At 40.8% G+C, this 24,017-nt stretch overlaps 4 protein-coding genes across 5 annotated transcripts; 3 read left to right on the top strand and 1 right to left on the bottom strand.

Moving 5' to 3' along the window:
* Positions 2,171 to 13,352, top strand: LOC8081927 (kinesin-like protein KIN-7D, chloroplastic). The gene is made up of 23 exons (XM_021459319.1): positions 2,171 to 2,630; positions 2,728 to 2,825; positions 3,831 to 3,920; positions 4,343 to 4,395; positions 4,944 to 5,009; positions 5,124 to 5,177; positions 5,317 to 5,376; positions 5,819 to 5,897; positions 6,959 to 7,026; positions 7,489 to 7,551; positions 7,715 to 7,819; positions 8,438 to 8,542; positions 8,620 to 8,727; positions 8,831 to 8,977; positions 9,208 to 9,390; positions 9,530 to 9,685; positions 9,833 to 10,051; positions 10,486 to 10,626; positions 10,714 to 10,839; positions 10,929 to 10,979; positions 11,402 to 11,449; positions 11,542 to 11,733; positions 12,401 to 13,352. Exons 1-23 carry the CDS (start codon positions 2,374 to 2,376, stop codon positions 12,923 to 12,925), a joined length of 2,994 nt encoding a protein of 997 aa, XP_021314994.1. The 5' UTR covers positions 2,171 to 2,373; the 3' UTR covers positions 12,926 to 13,352.
* LOC8081926 lies at positions 14,465 to 15,525 on the top strand. The gene has a single exon (XM_002454597.2). It carries the CDS (start codon positions 14,661 to 14,663, stop codon positions 15,114 to 15,116), a length of 456 nt encoding a protein of 151 aa, XP_002454642.1. The 5' UTR covers positions 14,465 to 14,660; the 3' UTR covers positions 15,117 to 15,525.
* On the top strand, positions 17,205 to 20,751 carry LOC8078394 (replication factor C subunit 3). The gene is made up of 9 exons (XM_002454596.2): positions 17,205 to 17,429; positions 17,788 to 18,004; positions 18,140 to 18,219; positions 18,313 to 18,472; positions 18,649 to 18,730; positions 19,287 to 19,416; positions 19,501 to 19,564; positions 19,675 to 19,743; positions 20,373 to 20,751. The coding sequence occupies exons 1-9, from the start codon at positions 17,243 to 17,245 to the stop codon at positions 20,470 to 20,472; spliced, it is 1,089 nt and encodes a 362-aa protein (XP_002454641.1). The 5' UTR covers positions 17,205 to 17,242; the 3' UTR covers positions 20,473 to 20,751.
* On the bottom strand, positions 20,820 to 23,461 carry LOC8081925 (metal tolerance protein 3). Of its 2 annotated transcripts, none has more exons than XM_002452859.2 (7): positions 23,123 to 23,461; positions 22,849 to 23,036; positions 22,532 to 22,730; positions 22,214 to 22,392; positions 21,947 to 22,097; positions 21,543 to 21,676; positions 20,820 to 21,397 (listed from the first exon to the last, which is right to left on the bottom strand). In XM_002452859.2, the coding sequence occupies exons 1-7, from the start codon at positions 23,328 to 23,330 to the stop codon at positions 21,152 to 21,154; spliced, it is 1,305 nt and encodes a 434-aa protein (XP_002452904.2). In that variant the 5' UTR covers positions 23,331 to 23,461; the 3' UTR covers positions 20,820 to 21,151. The 2 variants fall into 2 exon arrangements, with proteins under 2 accessions (XP_002452904.2, XP_021315810.1); XM_021460135.1 differs by having other exon boundaries at positions 23,116 to 23,181.

Here is a 24,017-nt window from a genome sequence, read left to right as displayed (position 1 = left end):
CAACTAACCTGTCGCGCATGCTTCGCGATCGCATCGCATCCTGTGGAGGCAGGCAGACGTGCTTTGGTAAACTGTTCGCTGGTGTGTCCGTTTTCACGGACCCCGGCAGTTTGCATATTTTAAGCTGCCGTGTAGCGTGGCGTGGCGTGGCAAGGGACACATTCGTTTGTCGCTGGGTCAGGTCAGTGCGCCCGGGCTTTGGTTCAGGCCTCTTTGGTTCCTAAAAGCCATTTTTTCTAAGATTCTTGGTCACATCACTTACGATAAATACATGAAGCATTAAATATAGATAAAAATAAAAAATAACTAATTGTATAGTTTATCTATAAACCGCGAGATAAATTTTTTTAGTCTAGTTAAGCTAAATTGAATAATAATTACTAAATACAAATAAAAATGTTACAATATGAAAAAAATCACTTATCCAACTAAACAAGGCCTCAATAAGAGGATATAGACGCAAAGTCAGATACGCGAGCAGTAATGTTTGTTATTATTTTTTTAAACATACTATTACGCCATAGTTAATTTGACTTCGTTTGCTTGTGTTTTTCTCTCATAATAAAACAGTGAACAATACTTTCAACCATGATTTTTTAAGACAACGAACAGGCTCGTACGTGTCATAAGATCTTAGCAATCCACTAAATAATATTACTTCGCCCTAACGTGTTTACTAAGCTAGTACTCTCTAAGTTGCAAATTATAAGATATTTTAACTTTTAAAAATCAAAATGTTTATAATTTGAAACGTACTCCCAGTTCTAAAATAGCTGTCATTTGTGTTTTTCGAGAAATAACTTTAACAAAATATATATTTAAAAATAATAATATTTATGACACATAATTAATATTATTGGAAATATCTTTGAATCTAGATTTTTAATAAATTTATTTAAAGATATAAATATTGCACGTATTTTTCTACAAATCGAGTCAAACTTATGACACGAAGAAGTCTTCTAGACCTTTCAATGAGATTTTCTACAATATTTTCTCTTTCCTAAAAAGATGGCAAAGGAAGGTGACGCCAGATATTTTGACGACAAGATGACTGCAAATTTTTTTCTGAAAGTGAATTAAGAATAGTGTTGCTGCATTGTTCTCTGGTACGGTTCGAACCAGGAGTTTATCTTATCTGTATGTTGGTGTCCCTAGCGGTGTTGGCGTGCGTTTAAGCTTGTTTATACATTTCGTTTTTTAATAAAAAACAATGTTTTCTTCTGTAAAAAAATTAAACCTTATTTCACAAAAGCTAAAAACTAAAACAAACAATATATGTTATAAACTAAAAACTGATTGTCTTATGTAAAAAAATTAAACCTTATTTCACAATATATTTGAGCTACCTTTTTAAAAACTAGAAAAATTGTCAGGTAAGAAAATAAACTAAAAACTGAAAAATATATGTTGGATAACTTTTTTGCTTTTGATGTACCGAGAAGCTAAAAAATATTATACTAAAAAACTAATAGCCGGAGACAAAAGCTAGAAAGCTAGTTTTTAAATGAAAAATCAAAAGGTACAGCTCAAATAAACGCTCGCTAAAGACGAACGGGACTCCAATCAAAAGCGAACCAAAAACATAGTGCACTTTTCGTTTCCAGCGACTGAACTTGCTACAACTGATTGATTAATAATAATATCAAGTTAGCAACTCAACTAAAGCATTTTAAAGACAAACGATTTTCCTCAGCCTCTAATGAAGTCCAAATAAAGTGCCTGCAAGCAAAACTAGGCCTTGTTTAGTTTCGAAAACTGAAAAGTTTTTGGAACTGTAGCATTTTCGTTTTTATTTAACGAACATTATCCAATCATAGAGTGACTAGGCTTAAAAGATTTATCTCGTGATTTACAGATAAATTGTACAATTAGTTTTTATTTTGGTCTATATTTAATACTCTATGTATGTGATGTAAAATTCGATGTGAGAATTTTGAAAAGATTTTGGTTTTTGGGTGAACTTAACAAGGCCCTAGCAAGAGCGGCAGGCACATGATAATTGCTGAACTCCATCGACTTTGCGAGTCAACGCCTATTAACCACTGTGTTGACCTGTCAGCGTCGGGTCCCGCGCGTCGGCGTCGTTGCGCCCACGCCCCCCGTCCCGCTCCCTCCGCTACCCAGTTGGCGAACGGAAAAAGAAGGGGAGTTGGCCTCGCCTATCTTTTTCTTCCACAACATCTTGCAGCGGCGGCAACCCCCCGCGCAGCGCATCGCTTCCGACGGAAGCAAAAAAGGGGAAGCGACAGCCACCCCACGAGCGTGTGACCCAACCGGAAAGGGGGAGAAAAGCCCTAGGAGAAACCCGCGTAAAGCGACCGGATCCAATGGCGGGTGCCTCGTGCTGCTAGATCTCGCGCCGTGCGGGCAATGGCGACGCGCCCGGCGTCGCGGCAGCGGAAGGCGGGGCACGCATCGGCGGTGGCGGCGGGGCCGAAGGGTCTGCATCAGCAGCAGCCCCCGCAGTCGGGCTCGCCGACGTCGACTACCACCACCACCACGTCCTCGTCGCGGCTCACGCCGGAGCTCTCGCTCGACGGGCCCGTGTCGCCGCTGTTCGCCGGGTTGGACGAGGACCCGGCGCCCAAGGAGAATGTCACCGTCACTGTCCGCTTCCGCCCGCTCAGGTTCAGTTCGCTCTGGCTTCTGGAGCGGTGCTTGGTTTGATTGCGGTTGGATTCAAGAAATGTGGACTGATTTGGTTTTTGGTATTCGCTTGTGAAGCCCGCGGGAGATTCGGCAGGGGGAGGAGGTCGCCTGGTATGCGGATGGTGACACGGTCGTACGGAGCGAGCAGAACCCCAGCGTCGCCTATGCTTACGGTATGGGTGCGGTTTTGGCGTCTCATTTGTGGTTGGATAGTTGGATTACTCTGGCTCTTGTGTACTCCTTAGTCCTTACTTTAGTCAATGGCTGCATAGATTCACTGCAGGCATATGCAATCTGCCTTATAACTGCCCATCAGTTTTACAAATAGGCAGGAGCCATTTAGGTGAGGTTTGGAGATTATTGTAATTCAGCACATTCGTAGGAAAGGCTGAAAAGAACATGCCATATCCACCAGGAGACTTGGGCTCTGTGACATTTTGTTGTCATGCAATGGAAACTATTGCCTCAAAATTTGAGCATCTGTGTAGTTTTCCTGAAGTGTTTGATTTCCTCTTGATATTGCTAGAATGCCTGTTGTACAAGGGATGATCGATTCGTGAGAAACTCAAATTGTGACATGGTAGTTTTGTCATCCAATGCATTGTGGTTATGAATTACGTGCCTTGGGCTCCTATGCTTTATCATATTCCATATGATTGTGACTAGGTCATACTTTGTGGTTGTACTCAGGCTAAGGAAAAAATAGTTCTTCTCATGGAAGTCCAACTTGTTTCATTCATATTTAAATGTACCTTACCTTAATGTTCATGCTTTAGCTCGTGAGGCATCTGGGTGCTACATAGTTAATTAGTTATGTTACCATAGTCTCCAAAAAACAATTGAAATGGACAATGTGACTTATGTATAAGGACCTCAAATTACTATATACATTTTTTTTGCTATACTCCCTGTTTGTAGGAATCAATTTTGCCATTTCCAGGTCTGGGCCCCAAAATTACTTATTCCAAACTATGAATCAAAACTTTGTAGCACTGGTGTCACATGTCTCCTATAATATAAGTCAGTTAATAGAATCATGTTTGTGTTGCCGCATGCAGCAAGTAGAAATTATTATCTGGGCTTGAGTACCAAGGAAAGTATGCACATTTCTTAGGCTACCAGTTTGCCACCTCTTTAACTATAATTCTGAATACAGGCTAATATTATTTGTTGTCCAGATCGGGTTTTTGCACCAACTACTACGACCCGTCATGTTTATGATGTTGCAGCTCAACATGTTGTTAGCGGTGCCATGGAGGGAGTAAATGGTAAAGACATTTTGTTTTTGTGATTATATTTTCTTCAGTATCTTATACTTAGATCAGTGCAACCTTTTTATTTTTTTATTTTTGAATATTCTGCTGCAGTATAAGCTACTTCCTCCGTTGGAAATTATAAGAGGTCTTGTCTTTTCTAGAATCTAAATATATTACTTTTATTATGTATCTAGACTAGACATAGTGTATATCTAAGTGCATAGCAAAACCTATGCATCTAGAAATGCCAAGACATTTTATAATTTGGAATGGAGGGAGTATCTTCTATATATCTTTACAACATTTACAGTTGGGTTTAATCCTCTCATGTCATTCATTGAATGCAACAATGGATTCTTGGTTTGATTGGACACATGTATCTTTAATTAATTCTCTGAAATAAAAGATGATAAACTTCTTCCATACTGTTGCAGGTACAATATTTGCATATGGTGTTACAAGCAGTGGGAAGACACACACAATGCATGTGAGACAACTTATAATACTTCAGGCTTTCATATTTTTGTTTGTCTTAAAAACACTAGTTATCTCATTTTTAATCTATTGCTGTGGGACTGTGTAGTGCACAACCTGAATTCAGAAGTAAATATCGTGAGTAGCTAAAATGTGATTGCAGCTGGTGGTAGAGTAGGTTTTCTTTCCCATACAGTTACCTAAGTTTTCTGTATTCCTATACCAAGTCTCTCAGCCCCATAAAGAGGAGAGGAAATGAAAGCTCCACTCACTAAATTCTACTACTGTGATGCATGACCATGTGCAACTTTCCTCCACTTAATGGAATGACAATATGAAACGCAGTTCTCCTGTCTCAGTTCGAGAAAAGAAAATGCAACTTTCTTTCTATCATGTTCTTTGAAGCATATGATTTGCAACTTTCTTTTCTATTATTTTCACGTCAGCATTTATTTTCCATTTTTTTTATAATTGACTAGATTAATATTGAACAAATTCATCCATTTCTTCATATTTTGAAATGTTTCTTAGTATCTTGATATATTTGTTCTTTTGAGCCAGGGAGACCAAAGATCCCCAGGGATTATACCTTTGGCTGTCAAAGATGCATTTAGCATTATACAAGAGGTATTTTTTAAATACACACCCATCTTGTATGATGATATGATGAAATATGCATAGAAATGATGATGATGATGACAATGCTCTATGTACTTGCCATTGCTTTCTTTGTCTTTGTAGACACCAAATCGCGAGTTTCTCCTTCGTGTGTCATACTTGGAAATTTATAATGAGGTTTGTCACTGTAATCATTTTTGTTATCATCATAATATTTGTTATTGGAGGTAACTCTTCTTGTTGCATAAACATACTCTTAATCAGAGTTTATATCACAAAATGAATTTTTCTAATCAAGGGCTTATTGGTTTTGTAGGTTGTCAATGATCTACTAAATCCTGCTGGTCAGAATTTGCGAATTAGAGAGGATCCTCAGGTGCTAATATATGCACTCTCTCTCTCTCTCTCTTCATTAGTCTTGCTCTTTCTAGTGGCTAAGTTTTCAAACTAACAAGCAAATGATTTCTCCAGTGGATGATTATTGCCATTTTTTTTTCTTAAAATTTATACCTGCATTGTAGTGCCATGCAAAGGTTTCCAGTTGCTGTTTCACATTCATAGTGTCTTTCAACTTAATACTGAAAACATGTATTTTGTGGTGTCTTAAAATTTGTATACTTGTAGGTTAAATGTTACAGTACATTCTTCACTTGAAGTCTAGAACAGGGATCCTTGAAAACATAATCCTTTTTGTGAAGAGTTCAAATTGGCAGAATAATTAAAATCCACCCCCAAAATTGCCTAGCATTTATGATGGATGCAATGTATTGTTTTGCACAGTTTTCTGATAGTTCCTTGATCTTCATTAACACTCTCAGGGAACATTTGTTGAAGGTATCAAGGAGGAAGTAGTATTATCTCCTGCACATGCCCTGTCCCTTATTGCAGCTGGAGAAGGTGATTTCCAACAATGTCTTCACATGATTCTGTTTCAGAGTTGATCTTCATGATAGGTCTAAACTTTCATGGGGAAAATGGTCTCGCAGCATGACACTAAACTACTGAAATTGTGACGTTAGGGGAAGTTTCCTTTCAAGCTCCTGAAAAAGGGCTCCTGGAAAGCTCTGAAACTGACTGAGCGTACCTTTATAAAGACTCTAGAAAGGTGAAAAATCGTTGAGTAGTGTAGTGAGCGAAATGGCACTCTAAAAGAGCCTCTTGTTTGCCATTGTAAAAAAAATGTATGTTAACAAGATGCTACTAACATGGAAATACTTCACATGCAACTTATTTGTATGATTCCAATACAAGAAGTTGTTTGGACCCTTTAGTCTTCTGGTTGTGATTTGTGAAGTAGTGGTAGAAACAGGTTGCACATATTGCAACACTCCTGATTATAAGACTTCTAAACAGTGTCAGTCTTTCACTCTTTCCTTTGCTTCTTCCATCCACTCGCTATCTTTCTGTCCACTTCATCTGCTAAATGTTGTTCTGGTTCTGAACTCAGGCTCCTTAATGTAATGGTCAGCCTCTAACCACGCCACCTCCTTAAACAGTTAAACAAAACAAAAAATCTAGTGTTATTAGTTATATTGGAATTAAAGCATATGTGGAGTTGGACCATAGTGGTAGCATGGGTGCAGGCGGTGTCATGAGATGGACTGGTCATTATTTCTTGCTTGGTTTGAATGGATGCAATGCTATCCCTCTTATAGAAACGATTTGACTTGACTCCTAAGGAACTTATCTCTAATTATAAATTAAGGTTTTAATGGTAATTACCCCTAATACATAGAATAAATCTAAAAAGAAATAATTATGCTACTAGTTATTCTAATCCATTTCCAAGTTTAAATTAACCTCTAAACTTCAAAATAATGATGGTAGGTAGCTAATCCTATAAATGTAGTGCCCGTGGTTCTTAACTTGCTACCATTCTACTATTTTGTTCCACTGAGCTAATTTTTGTCAGCATATATTTACTAAATAGTAATTTATTGTGTCCATTCTTATTGCAGAGCATAGGCATGTTGGATCCACCAACTTCAATCTACTGAGTAGCAGAAGTCATACTATTTTCACATTGGTAATGAGGCTGCACAATATGTGCAGAATGGTTTTTGTCTATCCGCTATTTGAAGAACAAATATCTCATATTTGGTTTTGTATTGGCATATTGCTAGTCATTACTGTTGAAATATAAGTGAATTGCCTATTTCCCCATCACTTAAGTTTTTGGGTTAACCTGGTTGGTGCATGCAATTTAATATGGTTCAGAGCCAGGGGTCTTGAGTTTAAAATCTTGGCTATCACAATTAAATAAAATATTTGTTGCTTACTCCTGTTTCCACCGTTTGAGGCTTGAGAGCGCCTGCTTGTGCGGTTGAGTATTCAAATACAAGTGAATTATCCACCTTTTCCCATCAGCTTAATCTTTTGGGTTAAGCTGATCGGTGTATGCAACTCAATAATCAATTGTATCTAAATAGCATGCTTTAATTGAAAGAGCTGAACATGATGCTTATGGATTCATTTTATTATGTGACAGACTATAGAGAGCAGCCCTTGTGGTGAGGCTAATGAAGGGGAAGCTGTCACTTTCTCACAGCTGGTGGGTTTCTCTCCTGCTATTTGTTACTGTTGATGACCGCCTTAGCATGTAGTTACATATACTAGTGTAGATTTGTGCATTTTATTTTGTTATGCATCCGGCGTCTATTGATACTTGCAGCCAGAGCATAAATTGATTCTTTAATTGTGTCACTCATTTGCAGAACCTCATCGATCTGGCAGGTTCAGAGAGCTCAAGGGCGGAAACAACTGGAGTACGGCGGAAAGAAGGATCTTATATCAACAAAAGCTTGCTAACTCTTGGAACGGTAGGACTCACTAATAATACACATCATTTTAGTTGTGTATCACAATATTTGAATCCGACCATTACCACTTTCATGTTTTATCCATCCTACCAATCATGGTCCCAAATTGACTTGATTTTTCATGAGTTCAGTTCAGATGGATAAATCGGAAATGTTAAAAAGAAACTCTGGAAGAGAGGGGGGGGGGGGGGGGGGGGGGGCTGGGGCTCTGTCACCATGCTATTGTCCCCCACCTGAACCCAGACAGTGTACACAATATGGAACTAAGATTTGCTCCCACTGGAGTTGAACCTACGAACTAGAGGTGCTATTCAGGAGTCAAGCGCTGGCTATGAACCCTTTTGCATAAATTTAGAATGTTCACATAATGAAATCAATTGAAATATTGGAAACCAACCACCATATGGATGTGTGGCCCTGTTTATTTACTTTGCTGGTGCCGTTGATTCAGTAAATCACATGTTTATGTGGTAAATATTAACTTCATGGGTGGATGTTTTTTCAATCAAGTTGGATGAAAGAAGATTGGCTATTATCCCTTTTACCTTCAAGAATCTAGTTAAACAATGCTCTTTTTATTTTGCATGTCAGCTCTAGCTCATGTTTTCCCCATTTCAGGTGATATCAAAACTGACTGATGGAAAGGCTACACATATTCCATTTCGAGATTCAAAATTAACACGACTACTTCAGTCATCCCTCAGTGGTCAAGGACGTGTTTCAGTAAGTTGCTGATTGCATGGCGGATACTAATCGCTAATATTATCAGGATATTTTCATAACTGTTTTTTTCCTTGCAGCTGATTTGCACAGTGACACCAGCATCAAGTAATTCTGAAGAAACCCATAATACACTAAAATTTGCCCACCGTGCAAAGCGCATTGAGATCCAAGCATCTCAAAACAAAGTAGGCCTGACATTTACTTGATAATTATTATTGGGTTGTATTTTATCCCTGATGTCAGTTGTTTCTGATATATATGCTCCTTATCTGTTTTTATGTTTTGCAGATTATAGATGAGAAATCTTTAATAAAGAAGTACCAAACTGAGATTCGGAGATTGAAGGAAGAGCTAGAGCAGCTGAAAATGGGTATTATTACCGGCACACCGTCGAAAGATACTGAGGAAGATAATATCATCCTTTGGAAGCAAAAGGTGCTATGTTGTTTTATTTCAGTTTAACATCTGCTTCTGGCACTATGCTGGGCATAATTATTTCTTTTTTGGGGAAATTTAACTATTTATCTTATGTGATGAACTGGAGTGTTTTTAGTGAATTTTGTTCAGATAGTCTTATGCCTTCTTTAAGTGCTGTATGCCATATGTGTGTGTTGTCAGAGTGCCCTCGAATCCTCCTAACAATTGTTTTTCCAACATATGAAAAGCTAGAAGATGGTAACGTCAAGCTGCAGTCTCGACTGGAACAAGAGGAGGAAGCTAAAGCTGCTTTGCTTGCAAGGATCCAGCGTTTAACAAAACTAATACTGGTTTCTACTAAGGCGACTCCGACTTCCAGATTTTCTCCACATCCTGGACCAAGACGAAGACATTCTTTTGGGGAAGAGGAGGTTTGTCTATATATACTTACGAAATGATCATTGGGAGCATTCAACTAACTTCTGTATTAACTTTCTCTGTCCATGCCTTTTGGGAATTGATGGACGAATCAAACATAGAGTTGCTAAAGTTTGCCTGCTAATTTTGCAGCTGGCATACCTTCCGTACAGAAGACGAGATATAATGATGGACAATGAAAGCAATGAATTACTTCTTCCTGTCGAAGGGTTTGGTGTATCACTTGAAGATTCTTCGAAGGAAGAAAAAAAGAATAGGAAAGGACTTCTTAACTGGTTCAAACTCCGGGTATGCCAGCTTTGCACTTCATTGCAGCTTGTGTGTGTGTGTCAATACTCCATAGGCACAGCTTTTTGGCTGCTCCATAGAAGTTCTATTTTGATTCCTGGTCTTAAATTGAAAAACAATAAATACATGTGCTACACTGATTTTCAGAAACGTGATGGAGCTTCTATTCTGACAAGTTCAGAAGGTGATAAGTCCAGTTTGACTAAATCAACAGCTCCTTCAACACCTATTGGGGAAAGCATCAATTTTCCTGCTGAACCAAGAATATCAAATTCATTAGCTGGTGAGAATGTATCAGCTGATCTGTTTAGCATTGGTCATGGAGAATTTCCTTCTGGCAGCATTCATGGCGAAGAAACTCCTTTGGTATGTTTCTTTTAATCAGATGGTACATAGCAGTTCCAAGAATAAGAATTGCTGTATCACTATTGAGTTTAGAGAAGAAAAAAGATGTTCAGAAGTATAGTTTTGTCTTGGAAAGGCCAATTATTGCGACTTGGCAGTTACCGTTCTAAATTTATGCGACATTTGTCAGGATACTTTTTCTACTGCCATAGTATTTACTGTTCTTTATAGCTATATTAGATTGTTAAGATATCAGCAGATCCTAGTCTTTGCAGTTACTGGACTGGCTTAGGAGTTTATAGATTGCATAAAATTAAACTGTTAATTGTCTCACTGTCAACATTGAGATGCATTGCCCTGTTCAGGATCCAATGAGATCAGATATATATATGCATTTTTTTTTTGTTTCAATAGATTTCTTTACTGACATGCTGTAATATGTGATGGGGTATCAGGCCAGTGGAAAAACGATGGACCATGTTGATTTGTTGAGAGAGCAGTTGAAAATTTTGGCAGGGGAGGTTGCATTTAATACAAGTGCTCTTAAGCGCCTCACAGAGGAAGCTGGAAGAAGCCCAAAGAATGAGAAGATTCAGGTACTCTCTTACGGTCTTAGCTTGTGTTGTGTGCGTTTACAAGCTTTCTTTGATATTGTAACCTTTTACCATTTTTGGTATTCATAGATGGAAATGAAGAAGAAGACCGATGAAATTAAGGGGAAGCAGCAGCAGATAGCATCTTTGGAGAGAGAGATAGCTCATGCAACATTAGGAACTCAAGGAAAGGTTGACAAGCTAGAGCTTTCACCGGTAATGTTCTATATTTGTTTTGGTTTTATGCTCTCTCTTTACTTAGCATTTCTGTTTAACAATTGGATGGTTCTTATTGATTTTTGCAGTCTTATCATGAACTACTTGAACAGCTCAATGAGAAATCTTTCGAACTCGAGGTATTGATACAAAGTCTGCCTTGCTCAACTACTTCTGGACTGAAACTGATTCATTAGGTCACACGCAGGGAAATGCATAACAATTTCAATTTCAGTAGTTAACACCTTTTTTGAGGCATTGATGACATGCCATAAGCAATTTAAGATTTATGAAGAAATTTCATCACTATGTTCATGTTGCATGCTTGCATATCTGACATTTCATTGATACAAGACACTCAAAATTTCATCACTATGGCTCCCCTTTTCAAAATTGAAAATTAGTATGCTTTTCAAATTGTTCTGAATTTGTCTGCCCATCAATTACCTTTTTTTTTAACTTCATTTTATTGTAAAAACGTGTGATTGCAATAATCCAATTATATTTCTTGGTCTTTTCATTCGATTGGTGTTTGGTTACCATTAGATATTTCTTATTGCAGGTGAAGGCTGCAGATAATAGAGTGATACAAGATCAGCTGAATGAGAAGGTTAGATGTGCGAGATTGTTTTAGATGAATGGTGAAATGATTACGGTCAATTTATGACACTTCTTTGAATTACTTCTGCTGTGTGCTATCAGATAAGTGAATGCATGGAATTGCAAGCTGAAGTTACTCATCTCAAAGAACAGCTGTCCCAAGCTCTTGAAGCTAAGGATTTGCTGTCGAATAGCATGATACAGAATAATAGAGTTAACCAGGAAGTTGAACACCATGCTGGTCAAAATGTGCCAAGAGAGATCTCTTCTGAACCACAGCAAAAACAGCAGCAGGTTTGCTTTCTGTGACATAGCTTGCACTTCCTTAATAACTGGATCCCTACACTAAAAAAAAAAGAAGGAATTTGCAGTTAGCCATTGTATTTGTGGTTGGCCTGTAATATGGCTTCATTAGCACTCAATATTCAAAGCATACATGTAATGTAAGGATTATTAATCATAAATACTAAAGACTTGTTAGCACTAAATATGCAAACTTCCATGAACGCTGCTCGGCTGCTGTTAGTTTCAGTGGCTGCACGCTTATAAAAACTATAATTTTATCTAAGGTATAAAACAGAAGCAAACACTTTTTCACTGAAAATTTCTGTTGTCTTCTATCCTGTGGTGAATTTATTTATCCACATTTTTGTGGTCATACACTTAGTGAAACGATAACCAGTTTGCAAATAGTAGATTATGAAAACATTATTTGGTGTTACTAGTATTGGTGATGTTCAAATAGGCCCAATATCGTATGAAAATTTTGCATTCTATATTGCGGTGTCTATCCCCTAGTTTGCAAGCAGAGGACGTGTAGGCCAAGCTAATTAGTGAAAAGTGAACTAATTAACTTGTCTTATAAACGTCATATATTTAAAACAGAGGGAGTAGCCTTTTTATTTTTATTCTTATTTTTTTGTAGCTAACTTTTTCATCTTATTGGCACTATGGTCTTCAGTCAGTTGAAATCAATGAGCTGAAGCAAAAGGTGTCTGAACTCATTGAAATCAAAGCTCAACTTGAGGATCGCAATCAAAAGCTACTGGAGGAAAGTACATATGCAAAAGGCTTGGCTTCAGCTGCTGGTGTTGAATTGAAAGCGTTGTCAGAAGAAGTGACCAAACTGATGAACCAAAATGAGAAGCTTGCGACCGACTTGTCATCACTGAGAAGTCCAACTCCAGCTCCACGCAGAGTTAGCAATGGACCAAGAGGTACTAGGAGGGAAAGCATGAGCAGGCGACACGAGCCAGCTAGCAGAAGGGACACGAATGCAAACCATGAAAGGGAAAAAGCTCTAGAGACCATGCTTATGGAGAAGGAGCAAAAAGAAGCAGAGCTCCAAAGGAAAGTGGAGGAGTCAAAGCAGAAGGAAGCCTTCCTGGAAAGTGAGCTTGCCAACATGTGGGTTCTAGTAGCAAAACTGAAGAAGTCCCAGGGTTATGACCATGAGGATCCGGAGGCCAAAAATGATGGCTCGTGACCTCATCAGTTAAGATAAATCTGCTTGGTTTGGGTGTGGCCGTGTGGGTTTTCTGTATGTAAGTTCTTCGTATTGGGTTTTCGGTTTCTTAGCATGAATTAGTGTCTCATTCTGTATATTCTCCGCGTGATCAATATGCCAGTAGTGCCTTGCCTGACTGTGCCTAGAGCTTTCTATTGATGCTAGAGCGGCATTTTGGGTTCTTCAGGCACATAATCTGGGTTTGAAGAAACAATGGACAAGTGTTTGGAAATCTGACGGGTTTCTGATGCTCTCACTCAACTATCTAACATGTATTAGTCTGCTCATCCTGGTCTTGGATATTGAAAGGATAACAAATGTGAATATGCCCTGAAGTGTGAGTTCTATTGTATCAGAACACTATCGTTTCAACATCATCAATAGTATATGCTTGTTTTTGGTCTTTTATGTGACTATGCAATGCAACGTTCTGGGCGGGACTAACCTATCCTTGAAGTACGTTCTGATTTGTTTGGGCTTATCAGTCAGAATCTACCAGCTATTTAGTAGTGTTTTTCTTTCACAATAAATTAACTAACAATACTTTTTGCCATGATTTATCAGCCAAACGAATTGTAAGACAGTTACTCTTCCTCTGCAAGCCAACTCCAAATACTGTCGAGAACAGGCTGCAAGGCAAACGTATGCATGCATTTATTACTGGGTTTCGCAAGCCAAAAATATGTATGCATCGAAGACGCATCAAGGCTGTCAAGCATAAACCATAAACTATGCAAATACGCTGCCACTGATTTTTTTTCCAGTGAAAGGATTTTATTAATTTGAGATCATTACATCGAGTTTATATTTATATAATAATCTTGAATCCACTTCCGACCTCTACATAAAAACACACAGCGAAACAAAAGAGAGAGAAAAAAACTGGGAACCTTAATTACCATAAACCCGGCACTAGTTCAAGTGTTCAACTACAACTACGTAAATAAATCAGACAAGTCTTTATTTTTTGTCCTGGCATCATGGCTCTTGATATTGCATTACTCTTGTCCTGTTGCGATTCATACGATGTGGGTTTTATCCCTGAAACCTCGAAAAACACAAGTGGATATCCTGGATGGTTGCAGCAGCCCTGATGCCGAACAGGAAGTCCAAAATGTGCACGAGCAGAGCGGACGGACCAAGTGGTCAACACAACACAAGCAATCCTTTTCATCGCACGCTGTCCAAGGTTCTCACCGCACGTCCGCCGTGAGCCCGTGATTCTCAACTCTCAAGACCGACCACGGCCGGCCAGAGTTGAGCGGCTCCAGGCTTGGGAATCAATCGCTCGCGTCGACGTGTGAGCAGCGCTTTCCAAGCCATCAACCACTCATCCCTCCAACGGCCTTTTTCCATCCGTCGGTCGGTCGGCGCCTGCCGCCCCGTGGCCGTGGACTTGAGCGCCGCGCCCGCGCTTCCTAAATTCCAAGCCACCGTGACGGCCGCCAGCCCGGCTCCATCCGTCGGCGGCAGGGCACGCGTCCCCGCGCGGTTGGCTCCATGTCGCGTCTCGTTCACCCCTTGACGAAGGCATCGCGGAGTCCTCCCGCCCCAAGTAAAGCGCAGCTCGGTGCCTGCACACTCCCCTTCCCCTTCTCTGCCCATATATACCACTCCCTTCTCATCCTGCTCGGCACGCTCACTGGCACACACACGGACACACCACACGCGCGCACGGTGCACGAACACAACTGATTCGAACTGCTAGCTAAGCATGGCGAGCGGCGGCTACTACTACGACCAGAGCGCGGGCTACGGCGGCGGCGGCGGCTCGGCGGCGCCGTTCCACCTCCTCGTGTTCCTGGGCACCGTCGCGCTGCTGGGCGCCACGTCGCTCTACTCGCGCTACGAGTCCGCGGTGGAGAGCCTGGTGGACCAGGTCCGGTTCGCCGTCGTGCTGTCCCCGCTGCTGCTCCTGCTGGCCGTGCAGTACTGGGCGGCCACGGCCGGGTCGCGGCGGCCGCGGGGCGGCGCGCTCTCGTCGCTGCTGGTCGGGGACCAGCCCTCCTTGTACGCTGGCGCCGGATGGGGCGGCCAGCACCACCAGCGGGAGGGGCCGTCGTCGTCGTCGCCGTGGGGCGTGGCGCTCGCGCTCGCCCTCGTCCTGCTCCTCGTCTCCTACCAGTCCTGCTTCCAGGACCTGTGGTTCCCGCTGGTCAAACGCCGGTGATCGAGCTCAGTCCAAGCCTTGCAGGCGGCATCACAAGCTTCCTGCAGTGCTGCTCGATCGCGCGCGCCGCGCCGGAGATGGGGAAGAATCACCAGCTAGCATCTAGTAGGATGCTCCTGTTAGCAGAGCAGTGGAGGCGGTGTGATTTCGACAAACACACTTGCTAGCTGGTAGCTACGTGACTACTTAAACGTATTTAGAGCGGATTTATTTCGATGGACAGATTGTCAGTTAGTTCATCTACACAGACTGTGATCAGTAGTAGTATAAAGTGTAATTACTTAATGTAATGATAGATACTGAATAATATAATAATAAAGAAAATGGCAGAAAATTCTTGCATCTGTCAAATGCTGTATACTCCTTTATAGTAGTAGTAGTAGTATATACGCCGTTCTATATACGTTTTGGTGCTAGGAAACGACTTTATTCGATCCCCCACTTCTAAGAATATTTTTTCTAGAAAAAGACTTGTAAGAATATGAAGCTCTTTTTTTATAACATGCCGTGTATGTGTACTTTTTTTCGTTAAAAAGGCGCAAAAGTTATTACCACGACTAGACAAAATGGACGCATTGAGACGTCTCGTCAAGATGGAGAGCGTGTGGTTAAAAGATCGAGGTTGTTGAGTGAAGAGGATAAAAGATGAAAAGACCAACAAGAGTTGTTGACATACATGCATCAGGTAACCACCAGTTGCAACTTGCAACCGTTTACCGGAACTAGATGATTGAGAATTTCAAGACGTAGAGATGTGGAATCTTAGTCCTGGCTTTCGGCAACAAGACAAGAACCTGGCACTTCCTTTCTCGCGCTTTCGGCCGCTGATAGATGACTAAAGGAGCTTTCTGAGCTAATCACCGTGTGGGGCTTGAGCTATACCAGCCTACCACACACATTGACACATGCCACCCAAAACCAAAAAGACCCTACTATTCTGTTAACTCCTACTTTCAGGTCTCCTGTCTGATTGTTCTATTCCCCGGATGATCGTCCACTAAATAAAAGGAAAAACTCCTGCCTTGGTACTATTACTCCATTATAAACCGTCCATTGAGCATGACAGGTATTTTCATAATTGGATATTAGAGGTACAGAAATGAGCATCGTGATTGCCGAATTAATAATTCTACAGAAATGGCACTTAACTTCTATTACTAAAAGTACATATGGATACATATACAATACAGTCCAGGAGAAACCAGTCCTGTAAAAAAAAAAGCCCATCAACGTTAGACGCCATATACAGCTTCACATGGGCTTTTGTTTTTCCATAAGATGAGCTGGGCTAAGGTCTCTCGGATCGGAGAAGAGCCCAAAAGCTTGGCCTCCTTCGAGCTACCATACTCCTTGTTTAGTTCCTGATGGGAAATATTTCGCGACACTGTAGCACTTTCGTTTGTTTGTGGTAATTATTGTCCAATTATGGACTAACTAGACTCAAAAGATTCGTCTTGTCAATTTCAACCAAACTGTATAATTAGTTTTTATTTTCGTCTATATTTAATACTCCATGTATACGTTTGAAGATTCGATGTGACGAAGAATCTTGAAAAATTTTGGGTTTTTGCGTAGAAGTAAGGCCCTGTTTAGTTTCCCACCCAAAATTTTTTCATCCATCCCATCGAATCTTTGGACACATGCATGGGACATTAAATGTACATAAAAAATAAACTAATTACACAGTTTGGTTGAAAATCGCGAGACGAATCTTTTAAACCTAGTTACTCCATGATTAGCCTTAAGTGCTACAGTAACCCACATATGCTAATAACAGATTAATTATACTTAATAGATTTGTCTTGCAGTTTCCTAACGAGCTATGTAATTTATTTTTTTATTAATTTCTAAAAACTTCTCCCGACATTCTTTTGATATATTCGATATGACAGCTAAAAAATTTTCGTCGGCCATCTAAACAGGGCCTAAACAAGTCCCTAGTCCCGGCCTACCGCCGGCCGCAGCGCGGCGCGCGCTGACCTCTGACCACTCCGAAGTCCGACCTCTCTCACTCGCCAAGCCGTCCTAGAGCGCGAGAGGGTTTCGAATTGGCGCCAACCATCCCCCCCTCCCCTCCCCCCCCCCCCCCCAATCCCGCCTGCCAGCACTAGGGTTTCCGCTCCGCCATGGCGGGAACCGCCGCCGCCGCTCCCATGGACATCGACGCCGCGGCGCCGCCTCCGCCGCCGCCCGGGGCGGCGGCCAAGGGCAAGGCGCCGCTCTCCGCCGGCGGGAGGGCGGCGCCCTGGGTCGAGAAGTACCGGCCCCAGTCCCTAGCTGACGTCGCCGCCCACCGCGACATCGTTGACACCAGTAAGTGGCCGCGGCCGTTGTGCTCGTCCGATGCCGGGTGCGAGGTTTAGGGTTTTAGGAGGGATTCGGGTGGGGTTTTGTTAGATTTGGGTTTCAGTGAACGCTATGGGGTGTGGACTGGTCGATATGTTACAGTGATTTTCTTAACGCATTATTATGCTATATATTCTTTGTGTCTCGTAGCATGTATGTCGGTTACTCTTGGCCCTGAATTTATGTCTATCTCTGCCACCACATGTTGTGTGATTCCTGAGTTATAACTTGTTATTACAGTATTGGCTACTAAATTCTTTGCGACTGTGCCAGTTGTGACTGTAGCATATGAGGTAAGCTGATGATTGCCATTTTCTTCTTGTAGTTGACAGGCTTACAAATGAGAATAGACTTCCGCACTTGTTGCTATATGGGCCACCTGGCACTGGGAAAACATCTACGATTCTGGCTGTTGCGAGGAAGCTATATGGGTCTCAGTATAGCAACATGATCCTGGAGCTCAATGCATCAGATGAACGTGGTATTGATGTTGTCAGGCAGCAGATCCAGGATTTTGCTGGCGCACGCAGCCTCTCTTTTGGGTATGCATTACAAGTCATGCAACCTTTTTTCCCCCTTTTGATAAGGAGTCTTTCAGATTTGATATACAATCAAGTTATCTGTTTGTCATAATACAGTGAATAATACCTTTTTGCCTTCTATTTAAATTTCAACAGAGCGAGGCCTTCTGTTAAGTTGGTCCTCTTGGATGAAGCAGATGCAATGACAAAGGATGCACAATTTGCATTGCGAAGAGGTTTTTCTGTTGTCAAGATTTTACTTTGTTCATTGCTGTGATATTGCTGTGCATTTTCTTCCTTACATTTATTTAATCTGCCCCTCCTTGCAGTCATTGAGAAGTATACAAGGAGCACAAGGTTTGCACTCATTTGCAACCATGTCAACAAAATTATCCCTGCACTTCAATCAAGGTGCACTAGGTTTAGATTTGCTCCACTAGACGGAAGTCATGTTAGAGAGCGTCTTCAACATATAATAAAATCTGAGGGGTAAGCACTTGTTTTCCTTCTAAGTTTATATAAGAATTCTCAATAGTTATTTTGTGTCACTTGGGAACTCACTTATATTGTGTTCTGTTATATCATGCTTTGCAATCTTCACATTGTGCTATACTATGCTGGCATAGGATCCTATCTGCAATGTTAATTTTTGCATGTACTTGCAGGCTCAGTGTAGATGAGGGTGGCTTGACAGCCCTAGTGCGGTTAAGCAATGGTGATATGAGGAAGGCTTTGAACATATTGCAGGTTATCCCTTAATTGCTGTCATGCTGTGCATTTGACCCAACTATTTTTGACCAGGAGTTTTGATATCTTGTCATTTTAAGATATAGAAGTTCTGCGCATGTGGGAGCAAGATAAAACAAGGCACAAAATTGTTGATGTTTTAGATCTGACCAAATCATATATTCTGATTTGCATAACTGTTGTGTGTACTTCAAGTATTTGACTAATGCCATTCTTTCAGTGTTATCTATTACTAGGTTCAACATTGAGATGAACCATAAAGCATACTAATTCTGTCCCAAAATTTAGCCACTTTTGGATTTGTCCGAACTATTTTAATTTTGACCAAGTTTATAAAAAAAACAATTAACATCTATGAAACAAATTAAGTACATTGTATACTAATTTGGTGTCCTACATGTTGATGTTTTCTACTATAATTTGGTCGAACCTAACACAGTTTGACTTAGGACAAACCTAGAATTTTTGGGATGGAGTATTTTTTTTCATTCTATCAATTGTTTTGTTCTATAAGTCAACACACCAATTACAATGACTTACCTTTTTTTATGTGCAGTCAACACACATGGCATCCCAACAAATCACAGAAGAAGCTGTCTATCTTTGCACAGGAAACCCCATGCCAAATGATATTGAGCGGATAGCATTTTGGCTATTAAATGAACCATTTTCAACTAGCTTCAAACGTATTCTTAGTTACCATCTGTCAATATGATCCTTCTGATGATTCATGATTCATTGTCTAAATGTATGTTTCCTTATCTGTTTAGATATATCTGACATGAAGATGAGAAAAGGTCTGGCCTTGGTTGATATCATACGGGAGGTTACTATGTAAGCACTACCTGCTGCCTACTAGCTCATCATTCTTCATAATTTTTCTTCTGTAGCATTGAATTTGAACCTAGTGTACCATTGTTCTAAATTTTCTGTCTTCTGTGCAGGTTTGTGTTCAAAATAGAAATGCCATCTGATGTTCGTGTAAAGCTAATCAATAACTTGGCTGATATCGAGTATGTCCTTTATATACTTCTACAGTTGAATTGTGTCGTTGTGCACATGAATTAGCTTACCCTTCATTTCATTCCATGATTGTGTTTTGTTGCTAATTCTACCTAGATTGCCAGAAATAGTTATTTTGGTTCACACAAAAGTGTAGGAGGTAGGTAATTGCCCAAATTGAGGATGCTATGGACGGAAGACTAACAATGTATGGCCAAGCTAACTATTTACTTGATACATCTCATAGTTAACTAAAGAACAACATTAGGACTTTGTTAACTAAAATTGTCATGAATCATTAAATCAGCATATTGATATAGATGTATAGTTTAGCCCTTGCAACAGTTCTACACTGGAACATTTTTTTAATTCAGCAAACTTTGGATGCAGTAGTTCCCCACATGTGTAAAATCTTCTTTTAGAGAGTGGAAGCTATAGTTGTTTACTTGTTTCCATGAAGCGATTACTTAAGAGCTCACTGCAATGTTTGAGATATTGCAGTAGCTAGATAGTGACCTGTGATGTTCTTTGACTTTGCATTTGAGCTTATGATCAGTTAGAATAACTGTGATAGCTCTTTCTGGTATCAAAATTTTGTTTGTTAGCAACATAATTCATGGATTTTGTCTTTGGTATGCAGATACAGGCTAAGCTTTGCATGCAACGATAAACTGCAGCTGGGCGCACTGATCTCAGCTTTCACAGATACTCGCACGGCTATGGTTGCTGCTGCCAGCTAATTTCAGCAATGTGAAGGATCTCCGCCCCCCTCTGGAATCTGAAGATGAAGCACATCTATATTTTGTGGGTCATCGTCTTGCCTTTAGTGAGCAAACCGAAAGGTTTGGTGAGGGTTGTCTTAGATCTGTATGCCTGCTGGGCGTGATGTGGTAGCTGCTACGAACTTGGGAGTACTTGTATTATGGAACACTGCCAGGCGTTCTTAAGTTATGCGTGTAAGATTTTATCCAGTAGTGAAGCAATTACAACCCGACCCAACCCAATCTTTGATGATGTTACATGCCATTGCGAATGTAACGGAGATTTATGATCTTCGACTGCGGAAGCGTGAGTAGGATCAGTAAACTGGAAAAGTTGATCCTGTATTATTCCATTGAGAAATACATGATGCTCTTATTTTACTTTACAGGTGAAGGGAATTATTACATGTAACCATTGAAGAAAAACATCACGCTATTAGCTACTCCCTCCGTCCACAAATAAGTGCACATCTTGATTTTGAAAAAGTCAAACTTTTTTGTAAATAAGTTTGACTAGAAATATATCAAATAATATTAACACTTGTATTTGTAAATAAGTATACTATGAAAGTATATTTCATACTCAACTTAATGATATGTATTTTATATGATAAATATTAGTATATTTTTATATATATTTTGTTAAATTTAAAAATATTTAAAAACGAGACGTGTATTTATTTGTGAATGGATGGAGTAACTCCCATAAACATGTGGAAATCTGTGAGGGATCAGTAGACGGCAGCCTGCTCCTGACTTTGTGCTCAGGCTTATGAGTGCTCTCGAAATCGATATGAACAAACGCCCGCTCGACTTCAGGCAACTTCTCGATTTTCTCCTGCAGCAATTCACCGATAGTGTGCGCCTCTCTCAGCAGCATATCCTCTGAGAGTTCAATGTCAACCTGCGTTGCAACAGTAGATTATTTATACTGTAAATATCCACCATACTAGTAGTAGCAGTCAGCGGAGCAGGAGATGATCAGATGAGGAGTGGTAGGGGCATGAAGTTTGCTAGTGTTCTTCTAATGCTATAAGTTGTTAACTGACCTCAACAAAGTAGAGAGGTCCAAAGCTGTAAGCTCTAACAGTGTCAACCCGCCTCACTCGTGGGTCGTGCTTCATGGCGAGGTACGTTAGCATCTGCAGCATCTCCGGAGGAGCACATTGGCCCACAAGGGTAGCTGAAGCAAAGAAGGGCTTAGTCACAATCTGATCAGGCACTTAGAGCAGAACTACAGATGCACATCTGTAAATATGATCAAAGTAGTAATTTGCAACAGTGAGAGGAAAACCAATCCCACATCTTCCTCTTAGCTGGCTTTTCTAAATATTAACTTTTTTTTTCCATAATTTAATCGGCTATCCTAATCTCATCTCAGTGTTCCAAAATGGGGTGAGTGAACCACACTTACAAAAATTCACTGGGAGAATGTGAAGTGTTTTGGAAGTACCTGCATTTTCTAATACAGTTTTGGACCAGTTGACAATGGTATATACAGCAAGTATTACAGCCCCCACGGGGTCAATCCACCACAAGAATTTGTCCCCAAGAACAGCGGCCACCAGACCGACGACATTGGTTATCACATCAAAATAGTGGTCCTGAATGACACATGTACAGGTGAATTTAAATGACAATTTGATGTCAGTTTAAATCATGGACTCAACTACTAATACAGCGCAACACAGTTACTGAGTGCTTTTGAAGTATTGGGTACCTTTGCATAAGCCCGGACAATACTATTCCCTGAACTCTTGCAGTAGAGCCAGAGAGCAAGTTTCACAGCAGTTGCAGAAAGCATGATGGAGTACAACCATATCAGCTGCTCCCGTGTCATCTTCTCGCCAGGCTTGTTCTCCACCAGCTGCTCAACAGCTTGGACCAAGACCTGGAAACCTGACGAAGAAATTCATGTTCATCATTTCTACAGACATTTCCGCATTGCATTTGTCTTGACAGATAGCAAATGTGATAACATTTGTTGACAGGGGATTAGAGATGGGGCTGTTGCTGAGCCAAAGCAGAGATGGCACACCTAGAGTTGCCATGATGGCCGCAAAGACGATGATCCCAACGGGCTGAACACGCAGCTTCCCAATTGGGTACTTGTAAATGTTGACCCTCTTCATGGAAAGGTGCGTGAACCACAGGATACCCCCGGCCATGAAATCCAGCAGCGAGTCAAGCGTGGACGCCGCGATCGCCATGGACCCCGTCCTGATCGTAGCATACACCTGCGATTCCCGCAGCCGAAACGGATCAACACAGCACGCAATCTCGCCCTCTGTAATCTGCAGTATGCATCCATTTTCCACTCTACGATTGCTCAACCCGACGGCTGAACTCACGCACCTTGAAAACCAGCAGCACGATGTTGGCGTAGTTGGAAATCTTCATGGCGAACTCGCTCTGCTTCTGCTCCGTTTCCTCCGAGTCGGAGGCCTCGACATCGGAATCGAACTCGCCGGGCATGCAGCGCGCCTCCACCTGCTCGAAGGTTCTCAGGGTCGCCAACTGCTTCTCGTAGTAGTCTCTCACACCTACACGCAGGAGAGCCGGAGAAGGTAGGAGGGATGACCGACGACCGGATGAGGGATCAGAGCTCGCAGCTTTTGGTACCTTCTACCTTGGGATAGGCCTTTGGCGCGGGAGAGGTCGAGGTCGGCGAGGCGCTCCGGGTCGAGCCCGGCGCGCACCTTGTCGGGCAGCCGCGACAGGAAGCTGCTGCGCAGCGACCGCGCCGAGTCGCGGCGCCGCAGCGAGGGGGGGCGGCCGCCGGCGTCGGCGTCGGCGCCGGACCCCAGCAGCGGGGCCCTCCGATCGTCGCCCTCCATAGTATCGGCGTCGACTTGAGTCCGGCTAGCTGTTCGTCGCCTCCTCGGTTGTGTATCTATAGGGAACAGCTATGCTTTGGCAAATTTACTCTTTTGAAGGTCTTTGTGTGAGGTCGTGATGTTTGGAATCCTAGTTTTTGTGGTAACCTACAATATTCTTGAAGGAAGTCCACTCAGCGATACGCAAGGGGACAGATTTTATGGCAACTAGTACCAGTATAGTATGCTGCTGGAATAATACTCTCACCGTCCCTAACAGAAATGTCACGTTTTAGTATACCAAGTTTAACTAATTATAAATTTAAACAAATATAAATATCTATAATATTAAATAAATATTATTAGAATAATTATGAAATACTCACTCCATCCTAAATTATGAGGTGTTAAAAAAAATCTTAGAGAGTCAAATTATTTCAAATTTGATTAAAATTATATGATAAGATAACAATATTTATTATATTAACTAAAGAACTATTAAATTCTTTATTAATTATATTTTCATAGTATATCTATTTGATGCCATAAATCTTTATAATTTTTTTATAATTTTAATTAAATTTAAAATACTTTAACTCTGTATGATTCTTGGAATGTCTTGTTGTTTAGAATGGAGTGAGTATATTTTTATAATAATTTAATTTAAAATCATAAATATAAATACTATTTACTAAAAAATTGACCAAA

Source organism: Sorghum bicolor, chromosome 4 (assembly GCF_000003195.3).
Source record: "Sorghum bicolor cultivar BTx623 chromosome 4, Sorghum_bicolor_NCBIv3, whole genome shotgun sequence".
In the NCBI taxonomy this organism is placed as follows: Eukaryota; Viridiplantae; Streptophyta; class Magnoliopsida; order Poales; family Poaceae; genus Sorghum; species Sorghum bicolor.
The sequence above is the reverse complement of the archived record's forward strand: the minus strand, read 5'-3'. Positions and strand labels throughout refer to the sequence as shown.

Bases quoted from the DNA above. Each gene is read 5' to 3' on its own strand.
- LOC8081927 (XM_021459319.1), top strand. From the start codon at position 2,374: ATGGCGACGCGCCCGGCGTCGCGGCAGCGGAAGGCGGGGCACGCATCG. The intron at 9,391-9,529 runs GTTTGTCTATAT...CTAATTTTGCAG, and splicing joins ATTCTTTTGGGGAAGAGGAG to CTGGCATACCTTCCGTACAG. The intron at 10,052-10,485 runs GTATGTTTCTTT...ATGGGGTATCAG, and splicing joins ATGGCGAAGAAACTCCTTTG to GCCAGTGGAAAAACGATGGA.
- LOC8081926 (XM_002454597.2), top strand. From the start codon at position 14,661: ATGGCGAGCGGCGGCTACTACTACGACCAGAGCGCGGGCTACGGCGGC.
- LOC8078394 (XM_002454596.2), top strand. From the start codon at position 17,243: ATGGCGGGAACCGCCGCCGCCGCTCCCATGGACATCGACGCCGCGGCG. The intron at 17,430-17,787 runs GTAAGTGGCCGC...TTCTTCTTGTAG, and splicing joins CCGCGACATCGTTGACACCA to TTGACAGGCTTACAAATGAG. The intron at 19,417-19,500 runs GTATTCTTAGTT...TTATCTGTTTAG, and splicing joins ATTTTCAACTAGCTTCAAAC to ATATATCTGACATGAAGATG.
- LOC8081925 (XM_002452859.2), bottom strand. From the start codon at position 23,330: ATGGAGGGCGACGATCGGAGGGCCCCGCTGCTGGGGTCCGGCGCCGAC. The intron at 22,098-22,213 runs GTACCCAATACT...TGTGTCATTCAG, and splicing joins TTGTCCGGGCTTATGCAAAG to GACCACTATTTTGATGTGAT. The intron at 21,398-21,542 runs GTCAGTTAACAA...GTTGCAACGCAG, and splicing joins GACCTCTCTACTTTGTTGAG to GTTGACATTGAACTCTCAGA.